This window comes from Amyelois transitella, chromosome Z (assembly GCF_032362555.1).
Source record: "Amyelois transitella isolate CPQ chromosome Z, ilAmyTran1.1, whole genome shotgun sequence".
NCBI classification, from domain to species: domain Eukaryota; kingdom Metazoa; phylum Arthropoda; class Insecta; order Lepidoptera; family Pyralidae; genus Amyelois; species Amyelois transitella.
Genome location: NC_083535.1, coordinates 4874925 through 4887371, shown reverse-complemented (window position 1 = coordinate 4887371; position 12447 = coordinate 4874925). Strand labels below are relative to the sequence as shown.

General features: G+C 33.1%; 1 protein-coding gene across 1 annotated transcript in view; it reads left to right on the top strand.

The window, feature by feature from the left end:
- The window catches only part of LOC106133855 (tyrosine-protein phosphatase corkscrew), a 32672-nt gene that overhangs the window by 15483 nt on the left and 4742 nt on the right, over window positions 1-12447 (top strand). The window contains exons 3-5 of the mRNA XM_013333700.2: window positions 10139-10315; window positions 11391-11544; window positions 12106-12249. Coding sequence (XP_013189154.1) covers window positions 10139-10315; window positions 11391-11544; window positions 12106-12249 — 475 coding nt within the window. The remainder of the gene's footprint in view (window positions 1-10138; window positions 10316-11390; window positions 11545-12105; window positions 12250-12447) is intronic.

Here is a 12447-nt window from a genome sequence, read left to right as displayed (position 1 = left end):
GGCGTTTGCGGGTTTCATTCATTTTATTTTTATGAACATACAAACATAAATACTTTGCCGGATGGGGTAGGCAGAGACGGCATCTTTCCACTTGCCATTCGTCTACAAAAGAAATTATAAATATGGTCGGAATTTTTTTAACGTTCGAACAAAAATGTATATGTATTAACCTTAGACAAGATTTAAAGTAAGTCAAACCTGCCCATAAATACTTCATCGTATATTATTATGTTGAAGGTTGATTATTTCTGAGGTCACTAGAGATACTCGTATTTAAACATTTGACACACTTTCTGACCAACTCATTTAAATAGTAATCATACCTTAACAATTTATAGGTATCTCGCGTGACAAAAACTATTGCTTTTCTGTTTTAATTAGCTTTAAGCCCGTATGGTTTTCAAGTATATTTTCTTTTTGAATTGCACAATACGCATTATTATTTTCGTGCCACGTTACATTAGACAGTATAATTCAGGTAGTTTACGTAGATATCGTAAACTCATGTCGAAGAATTTTTTCAAGATTCCGTCAATAGAAACTGACGTGATAAATTTGAAGGAATCCTAGTATTTTTTTTAAACCAGATGAAGGACGTTCCACTTAACACCACCGACGAGACGGATTACATTGGTGCACAATAGCCGAATAATCGCGTATAGATTTGTAATAGATATAAGTAAAATTATTGCAGCCTTAGTTTTTGTGGTTGGAAAAATTTCCAGGTTCCACTTGGCCCCCGATGATACCAGGAAAACAGAAATTCATCGAAGTATTCCGCTCGGGTGCAGTAAATGGTGTGCCTATTGGGTGCATGCAGAGTAAATCAATAGTATGACAGAGAAAAATATTTGAATATAAAATATTTATTTTGAAAGAAAGAAAAAACATCGTAGTATAGTTATGATGAATAAAAAATTTATTTTGTACCGATATGCAAATGAAACAAATGATATATGTGGTACGTTATTTTAAAATAATATAAAGAAATTTTTGATATTTTCATGTTTACAACTCATTCAATGCTTGCATTAAAAGGGAGTATCGGGACCTGTGGTGCACTTGGCCCCCGATGATACCAGGAATACAGAAATGCAACGGAGATCTTTTTATCGGATTGGCCCGTTCAGCGCATTCAGAGAAAATCAATATTATGACAGTCGGTGTTCAAAATTCAAAAAAAAAAAAATTCAAAATTTTTTATTCATTATTATAGGATATTATTATATCGCTTAATAATTGTCGTATGGTTTAACAACTTGGTTGACGTCAAATAAATTACTTAAAAACTAAGTTTACTGCCGCTTCCAAGGCGTCAGTGCAGAAGAAGCGGTAACAAACTGCACTGCAGCATTTTCTTCAACAACGTCAACTTCACAATATTAAATTATACTTAGAATAGAATGTGGACGGGAGAATACATTGTTCACGGGAGATTTATATATTTATGAGATTTAATATTGAAAAAAGAAAAATATGTATATATATATATTTTATGGATTGCCAATTTTAAAAAGATTTATGTACAGAGTGTACTGAAATTTTGATTTAAGTTCAAATTAAACTACAATTAATTACGAGGTTCCTGTGCCAAGCTCGAGCCAGATGTTTTTATCATTAAGGTAATCATCAGTCCTATAATAAGCCTTCTCACAAAGTACTTTCTTTACATACTCTTTGAATTTTCGGTTGGGCATATCAAGAACAGACTCCGGCAACCTATTATAAAATCGTATACAGTTCCCCATAAATGATTTACTGACTTTGCTAAGCCTATGAAACGGCATGACTAATTTATGTTTATTACGTAAATTTCTATCAGTTGTGGCACTAACTTTTTGAAAAAAAGAGGTATTTTTCCTAACATACATTATAAGATCAAAAATGTACTGGGACGCTACTGTAGGTATGTTTATTTTCTTAAAGAGTTCTCTTAACGAGTCTCTTGGTCCTAAGCCGTAAATTGCGCGAACGGCCCTTTTCTGAATTATAAAAATAGTTTGTATATCAGCCGCGCTACCCCATAAAAGTAAACCATAAGATAACAAGCTATGAAAATAGCTGAAATAAACAAGCCTAGCTGTAGCTACATCTGTCAATTGTCGGATCCTCCTAACAGCATAAGCGGCAGAGCTAAGTCTATTGGATAGTTTAGAAATATGAGCACCCCACTGTAGCTTTGCATCAATTATAATTCCTAAAAACTTTGTATTTTCAACAAATTCTAATTTCGGACGGTGTCGTCAATTATTAAAAATAATATGGATATTCTAAGTCATCATTAAAAAAAACCTATTTTAAAATACGAGATGGTTGACTAAAAACTAGTTGCCAGTTAGCCTGGGGATACAACTGAAACAAATGCTATATTACATTTTTAAATTATAATAATTAATGTTCTATCCAAAATGATTTTTTTTGAAATTATACCTACCATAATTATCTACAATGGACGTAAAGCTAAGACCTGGATGTAAAGCTGCATGTAAGTATCGTTCATCACTAACCACCACCTCAACATACAAGGCTCGCTTACAAAGCCAGGATTGCAATGCCAACCAATAGTGCATTTTGGCCCCCAATGGCACCAGGGAAACAGAAATCCATTAGAGTTCTTTCGCTTGAATGCAGCAAACTTTGCACCTGTTGAGTGCATTCAGAGAAAATCAATATTATGACTGTTGGTTAAAAAAATATGTGAGTAAATCATTTTTAAAAATATCCTAGATTTACATATAAATTTAGGTAACTTACTTTAAATAATGTGCTACTTTACACGTCATGCGTAAATTGTAAATGAAGCAAATGCAATATTAGTTGATTACTTTAAAAAATATGATTAAAATTTCACTACAATCCAATAAAGCTGAACGTGTGCTCGTCCCATGATACACACATTTACTCATCATGACCACCGCTCGTAAAGGCTTGCTCATCATAAAGTTGTCAAAGGAAGTTAACTTGGTAGTGATTGCAATTGGCCCTCAGAGACACCAGACGCACATAAATGCAACTGAGTAATTTTTCTCAGATGCATTTGTGATGCACGCAATGTGCCTGTTAGGTACAAATAGAAAATAAATATTACAGTTCCCTCAAGATAAAAATAAAATTTTAAAAATTGCTTAAGGTAATGCACCTCATCATCTGATTCAGTTTCAGGTGCATTACCGAAATTACTTAATTATATTATTAATACCGAATATAATTAAGTTAGCCAGTCCCTGATAAGGCTGTTTAAATGACAAAATATTATAGAGGGCAAAATCGAATATCGTGGGTGTGATTATCCACACGCCAAAAAAAAGAAGTAGTGATGTGATATGAGTAAAAATGTATAAAGCGACCGCGGCTCCGCTCGCGTAAAGCGAAAAATCTCGCTATCTCCCGTTCCCGTGAGAATTTTTCATAAATCCTTTCTCAGTGCATGCGTAGACATTCATAGTAACTATCTACATGGCAAAATTTAGCTTGAACTTTAGTTTGAGCTATATGTTGATAGATTTGTCAGTCAATCAGTCGTTACATTTGCGTTATATATTTAAATATATTAAATTATTGGAATTTTACTACAAGCAAAATAACTAGGCACTACACAGAGTTATTACGAACAGCAAGTAACGCCGTTCAACTAACTTCACTTTGTAACGTACCGTGTAATACGCGTACTAGGATATCAGGAATGCCCGTTGGTTTTATTATTAAACGAACTAAACATATGAAAATAAAGTTTTCTGAAAATAAAAAGTATATAAATCTTTAATGTAAAAATGTAGGATTTTTGATATGCAGGTGTAAGACTGACATTGCTCTCATTCTCGTTAAATAGGTGTAAATAAACATAAACAAAAATAAAAACATAATCTTATTTATTCGATCTGCAATAAGCTCGCATTTAATAATATTCAATAAATAACTTATAATAAATAAATCTAAATAACATCATAACAATTTTATTTATGTAATTAGGCAAACATGAGAATGTAGGCGTTTCGTTCGACTTTAATGCACATCCTATATTGCATTTGTTAGAAAGAGATATATAATATTTTGTTTGTATTTATTGATATTTATGATTGTAGTTTTTGTAAAACTTATTGTAATTTGTTGATCAAAATTTACCTAGAATATAAATTAGAACTTTATTAATCAATCGAAGCAATTATTAAGATAAAAAAATGCTGATAAAGTTTAGTAAATTAAGTAGGTAGTTTCTTTTTCAGACAGAAAAATTTAAACAGAAAGAAAGTTTTTGGCGTAAAAAAACAGTGGAAACGACTTTAAAAAATCTATTAGATCCTTTTTTTTGTAGAAAAATTTCATAATTCGCTATCAGTATAACAAGTTTAAGGTTGTTTCATATTTGTTTGTGTTGGAAACGACCATTATTAAGTGCATGGTAGCAAGTGCTGTTGTACCGACAATCTAGCAAGTGCAACTTTACCGACAATCTAACCTCTAGAGTGCACTTTCAGTACATGTTTCTACTAGGATCACATAAAGCCGAAGAGATGGCAATGAACAAGTTAATACCATGAATTTTCGATTACATTTATCTATTCATTTATTTATTGCACACAATTTTTAATAACCAGGCTGGCGATCCTACTCCGGCTGCGTCTTTAATTGGAGTGAAGAAAGTCGAGAGGCGAGATAAGTATTGTATGAATCTGGTTACTTGGTCTTTATAAAATTTATTCTATTTCTTCCAAAGCAGATGAAAAGTTTTAAACATAAGATGACGCTGACTTGTCATTATGAAGCGTTAGCAAATGACCGAATTAAGTTATGAATGAATTCCTAAAAAACGCACAAAATGTCTCATTTTAATAGGTTTTGAACCATATAAATCGAAATAATAAATACTGTCGAGTGCCTAGAACAAGAAAACGCTAAAACCTGGAAGCTCTCGCATAAATTTTAACGATTTTTACAATAATCTGTTGGGAATTACTTTGATTGACATATCTACTTATTAATTTGATTTTTGAATTGTTAAATATAAAAAAAATATTGCAATAACTTATTCATTCAATTACTCTTACGCGACTGAGTGCAAAATAAAATCGGGCTGTAGGAAGCTGGTATTTGGTAACCCATGATGTTCTATGGAAGGGAAGGGCAGTACTAAGGGAGGATATCCCCTAATTGTCTCAGGAACGTGAAATAGATGACAGCAGAGCCGGAAAAGGCCAGACAACAAAATTTTTATTTTAAATATTGTACCTGGGTACGTACTGAATATAGTACATAGGTGACCGAGCGATGTTTGTTGGACGTCAGAAAATCCAGAAATAAATAATAAAACTTGTATTACGTGATACTAACTCAAATATACGATATTTAATAATGATTACCTACTTATAAAGATCATTATAAACATCTAAGACCGAAAAATAATATAAAGTAAGTATTAAAAAAAAGTATGCGGTATCGAACCCAAGTCCTCCGTCGTGAACCCGATATGCGGGACAAATTTACACAGATTCAGTTAGCCTTGTAGTAAGTTCGAAACTTGTGTAACGAGATACTAACTCAACAACACTATATTTCATAATAAATACTTATATAAGTATATAAACATCCAAGACCCAGGCTAATCAGAAAAAGTTCTTTCTCATCATGCCCTGGCTGGGATTCGAACCCGGGAACAATAGCAATAGTATTACAATAACAAACAAGTTAGGTTTCTTACTGACCATAATACTAGCGAGCGAGTCAAGCGACTATTAGGCCTCATAATTACGGGCATGCCTCTAATAATGTCTTAAATATCTACGTATAGATGTGTGAATTTTATACAGTTCCAGATTTATTACTAGCTTTTGCGAGTGGCTTCACTGCCGTGAGAGGTTCCTCAAAAAGTCCATTCTATGTGTGTACTGAATTTCATCAAAATCGGTTCAGTACCTTTAGAGTTTATTCGTTACACGTTACGTACAGACGTACGTACGTTTGTATATAAATAAAAATACAAATCCTGTCTTACAGATAATCTTGTCTTTCAGTTAGACTTAAAATAGAAATATTCCATGCAAATAGTAGAAGTGAATTGATTATTAAAAAAATCTAAGTATCATATATTAATTCATTGAGCAATTTTGTTTCTCGTGAATGCGGTAAGTATACATGATTTCAATTAGATTCTCCGCTTATTAAAAAAAATAAAAGAAAAAACTTTATACAAAAATTATGCCCCTTTTAATTACGGGGCATATAATTAAACATTTGAATGGTTGGCGAACGTGGTCCGAGTGTGTTTCCTTGGTAAAAGTCGTTGCGTGATGAACAACTGCGCACCGGTCAGCAATTCAACTTCGATCGGCGCTGCACTGCACCGACTGCACCCTGCACCTCCTACCAGGGCACTAGGACTCTATAGGACATGCGTGGTGCATTATCGACGTAAGTCTAGACTAGACTTGCATTTGATCTCCAAAAAAGTACTAGGATACCATCGCTCGCGAAGAGTTAATGTCGTATCGACCGGGGTGCATATATAGGAATATAATTTCAGTAGTTGCGCATATGAATTTCAAAGGACTCCTTCGCTATCTTTAAAATTCAGTTTCAATCGTGTCGTCGAATTTGTAAACAGTTAATACGTTGTTTGGAAGGTGTGCAAGGTTTTTTCAGCTGCAATGATGATAAAATGGTGATAAACTGAATACAATTGAAACATGGAGGTAACTTTTTGGACATAACCTAAGTGTACTTAAAATTATGGTTTACATTGGAATTAAAGGTTTTGGTTATGATTTTAAATTTGAATAATTAAACAATCCTTCAATTTTGAAATATAATTTGAAATAAAGTTAAAAGTAAATATATTTGTTGTACCTAGGTTCAATCTAGGTTCCCCCATACCTAGATTGAGGATGATATCGAATATTTATAACTTCACCGAATGAGTCAAACAAGTTTCTACGTATAGCCATAAAATTATATGAATTAGATCCATGTGGAACACGTTCTACAACGAGTTTTGGATCTATAGGACTCGAATATCACGTTTAAAGATGACACAAAAACAAAACATATGGACATGGAAAGGACTGTTAAAGTTCTATTTTTTCTAATAATTACATCTTTTTTGTACTTCTCTAACGTACTGAATTTAACGCTCCCGCTAGGACCATATACACCAGTAACTATTGAAAATAATAAAATAACAATAATTTATTATAGTACACATCACACACGCATAAAACGGTCATTTATTAGTTGAGTAGAGTGGAAATTTAAAACATATGGTCCAAGCTAAGTGACTACGGTACTGCACAAGACAGGATTTTCCAAAATTCCCGCAAGTATGTAACACAAACAACAACATTATGTTTCATTCATAAATGATCGAGTTTGTGGTATAATAAAATTGTTTTATTGTTTTCACAAATGATTCTCATTGCTTTTGTTATTTAGTGATTGGCTTAGAAGTTATTTTATTGAACTAAATAGAGTAATAATACTGTCACTACTAAGATAAACTTGCTAAGTAATTTGTTTTATAAAATATTTTTTTAACAAAAAGTTTCTTTTTTGAAGTCGCTTGATAAAGCTAAATAAAATAAATACAATTATCTTATATCATTATCAATTACGACAGACAGACAGCCAACAGTCTCGACCACATTCAGGTGGGTAAATTTGATGAAACAGAAAAAATAAAATGAGTATTTAACAACTAACAAAAGATAATTTTCGACTCATTTAGTCTTTACTCTGCTAATGTACGATCCCACATCTAACCTCATCATCTAATCGTACCTTATCTTACAGGAATAAATTTACATCTCGATAAAATTTCATTCTTTTGTCTATTTATACTCGTTGTTTAGTCGAGTTTTTCTGATCAGCTTCTAATCAATACGTGCGTTCTAACAATGCATATTTATAATTAATGGCGGATGCCATGAGAATAATGTAAATTTTGTTAGCTACAAACATACCAATAGTAGAAATAAAGTTCTATTGTATTCTAGTGCAAGTTATTTTTTATTATGTTGTTCGGGTACGTGAGGGTATAGCGATAAATTCCGTTATTTCCGTCCCCTTGGGAATTTTGGGAAGGTTTAGTTGAAAATAACAAAGGTCCTGAACTTTTTTTTGAGGCTAGCTCAATATAACGTAATTATTACGTACTTATTTGTGAAATCCATATTTCAACAAAAAATAATAGGTAAGTAGTTACATCACTAACATCTGCTATTGTAGAAATGAAATATATATAAACGATCTTCCGCGTGGACCGTGGACCATGAAGTACTCATACTCACCTAAGTACCCGTAGAATTGATGTTGTGCGGTCCAAATATCGTGGGCTGAATTTTGATATTTTTAAGGCTTGTCGGTCATTGAATTTTACGAGTTACTCAGTACTTTGTACGACATTCATTTATTTATACGACTATTATGTAATTCCTTAAGTGTATATTAACAGAATCAATATTTACCGAATAAGAATGTTCTTTATAATATATTACTTTAAAAAATAGTAAAATACTAGCACGGAATTAAACTTAATTAAGTATGTATGTATTCAAACTTTCAGTAATTAAAACCAATATCGCTGTATTGGACAGATCAATATTCATTATTGAGGGCAACTTTTAATATGTAAAACTTTATGATTTTTAAAATGGACCCGTATGCGATAGGTCTTATACATAATCGCGTATACTGTGACAAAGAAAAATGCCTACGTGACGGCACTCATAGGTACCGTGACCTTGGTTAGAGTTGTGACGTCACAAGTTAAGATGACCATAAAAAAGGAATTCGCTTCAAATAAATGAGAACTAAAATTGAGAGTTTATGAAAATTCTAACATTAAAGCTATTAAATTGTAAATAGTAATGAAATAAGTAACGGTGGTAACTTTTTGAATGAAAAGACTTTCCTTTGCCTCAATACATTCCTTATTTTCTTCCTTAAATATTAAAACTCTTAAACATTTTATGCCTATATGAAATGAGAAAACACGGTTAGAGAAATCGTCGTGATCTTAATCTGTCTAGACATTTTTAAGTACAACAAAATATTTGTTGTTAAGTGTCTTTTTTAAACAAATCTCGAACTTAGCTCAATCTATGTGATATTTATCTAAATATTCGTATAAAAATATGAAACAGATTGATTGACTGACTAACTGTCATATAGTTACAGCTCAAACCGCTAGGACCGTGAGTAAAAATTAGGTTCCTTATACTAATTATATGTTGCACATTTAGTGCACTATGAGAGGATTCTGGCAGAATAGGAATAAACGGAATTTTTTTTTACTTAATATTTATATAAACTATCGTGTTCATAACAAGGAAATAATGAAGATGTCAGGTAGTCAAACTACTGGGTAATAACGCGATTACTCTAGACTAACAGGCCAATAACATTATGAAGAGAAACTTAGTGTTTTAAGTAATTCACTTGAAAGTAATGAGGTATCATTACAGAACAAATAGATATTACCTATGTTACAACCATCACAACTAATGATGCCTGGAGATTTTCCGCAGTTAAGAATCTGACGTACTAATTACCTTCGTATTTCTCTGTCTATCCCGTCATTTAGAAATGCAGTCGCCTGTTATATAAGCATCCTCCAGGCGTAAAGTTTTAAAACTATCTAGCTAGAAGGGGTAATCGGATCTGTGATCCTCCAAACCCTGTCGATTACAAATAGTTCCCAGTGTAAAATATTGCGGATTCACACGAGAGTCGCTTCGTGTACAATACAAACCTTCTAGAATATAATGCGTATACCATTAGTTGTTTTTCTCCGACGTCCACCGAAAGAGATGACGTGTCTTTTTCTGAAGTGCCAGAAATTTCACGGCGAAATAAACGATACCACAAAGAAACTATATATGTATATACAATCACGTCTTTATGTAGACAGAGCCAACAATCTCGAAAAGACTAAAAGGCCACCTTTAGCTGTATGGCTTGGTGGAATTGAAATTGTGACAGGTTGCTAACCCATCGCCTAGAGAAGAATCTTAAATTTATTAGCTTTGCCCTTGATTGACTTTTACAATTTGCACTGGAAGGGAAGCAGCTAGCACACACTATGTTTCCTTTTTATTACCAGAAAAGCTTGCAGCAGATAAACATAACGTTAATTTCCCCTTTTTTACAGCAAAACAAATACGACGTAGGAAGTGGTGAGCAGTTTGACGACCTGGTGGGCCTCATAGAACATTTCCGCTCGTACCCCATGATCGAGACCTCGGGAGATGTTCTGAGGCTGCTGCAACCTGTCAGCGGAACCTGGCTGAAGGCGCAAGACATAGACAAGAAGGTTCAGGAGATGCAGGTAAGAACAAGATAAAGTATAAACCATGTAGTGTGTTTTTACCAGAAGCCAATGATTAGCAAAAGGATGCTTCAAAAATAATTAGAGAAAATTGAAAAACCATCCATTATCTTAACATACAATTTTGACTAAAGCAGTTTTTTTTTAATAATAATAACTAATATTTTACGACATATAGATCAAAATATCATTAATGTACCTAATTTATCAGGCTATAGCTGTAGGCATAGAATATATTATAATGACGTCACAAATTAGGTATAATAAAATAATACTTTTTACATTTATACTCGTCACAATCGCTACATAAATGCTTTTTAATATAATAAATAATTGTAATGTAGTTAACAATATAAAAATCAACAATGTTAATGCCTTATATAATTGCCCGACAACGCTCCGCATGGGCTGCAACGTGTCTATTAGTATTTGTAATGTATCCCAAGGAATTTAATGTTTAATGCAATTTATAGTCAACACGGGGTGTTATATATACTTTGAATATTGTCCTTATAACAAAGAAATTAATAAATAGTACCTACGTAATGAAGGTGAGGGAAAATGTTATAATTGTAAAATATATTACATCTAAATCTCTTGCAGGGTAGACAGAGTCAACAGTGTTTAAAAACAATAACGATTATGCCTATAAATTGGGGTTTTTCTTTTAGGTGATAGATTAGCAACCACCTTTTACCTAAATGGAAACACCAATTTATTAGCTGTTATGAAAATATTCGCATTTTACGACATTCATGGGGAAAGTGATGAAGTGGTTCTTTAACATGCAAGGATCCTTCGGCATTTTTAACATTCAGGCAACTAAATATGATTGTATGATTCAATGTTGTCCTGTTAGCATAGTAAGACGACTATATCCGGTTTGACAGATACATCGTACATACATATATATAATCACGTCATTCATCCTTACGGGACAGACAGAGCGAATAGTAAAAGGTCGCGTTCACCTGTATGGATTAAATATCCTATTATCTAAATCCTAGATACAATTCCTCCGTAATAGATAAAGCGGCGACAATAAATTAAAAATAATCTTTATATATTTTTTCAGGAAATGGAAGATTCGCACAGACTGGATAGCAGAACCGGCTTCGATGGTGAATTCCAGAACCTGAAGATGCTGGAGGAGCGCCATCTGTTCACAGTCAGCGAAGGAATGAAGATCGAAAATGCCAACAAAAACAGATACAGGAATATATTACCATGTAAGTTTAAAATTTTTAATCCTATTTTATCGTTGCATAGTTTGTAGAACTTCTACTTATGTTAAATGTCTTTCCGGTGAAGAACTCTCGATTAGGAAGTTACCAACATACCTACGCTAATACGTAATCTGTCCCTTTGGAATTTCATAACAATTGTTTTTTTTCTAAAAATAAAGCAAATAATTTTCATGAAATTCCACGATTTTTGACATCACAGCGTGGCATGATGATCACTAAGTCACAATAATTATGGTGTGGTCATAGATTTTATTTTCTCAATTGTTTGTCCCGGTTCCGTCCTCACCTTTCTGGAGAGGAGCTTGAAGAGCGCGTATGACCACGATCCTGGGTTGGGTACTCAGCCTGACCTCCACAACCTTTGCTTTCTAACCCAAAAAAACACGGGCGATTCACTCTTTTCCTTTTTTGAAGTTGGTTTCCTGAACTTGCATGTTTCGTTGGGATATTTTCTTTTACGATAATAGTCCAGGTGGCCATAAAACTAGTCATAAGATTTTTAATTGAAAAGTTCATCTTCATCAATCTTAATCATTACTACAGATGATCAAACCCGCGTGGTCCTTCGAAGTAGGAACAACCGGCCGGAAGCAGATTACATCAACGCAAATTACATCAGGACTTCCAGGCTCTGTGACTCTTCCAGCTCTGTGCAGTCCTCCAACGAAAGTCTGGACAGCGTCAATTGTAAGGCCATAAACTATTAATAAAAATGTATTAATTTGATATAACATTTACCTGCGGTATAGTATATTTTTCCAATTGTACCTTATCTTTTTTTCTCATATATACCTAGTAGTAGGACTATAATAATAAATCGTAAAAGTCAGAGAGGATTCATCTGTGTTCGTCCCACTGAATTTTTGCCTCACTATTAAAATTCCT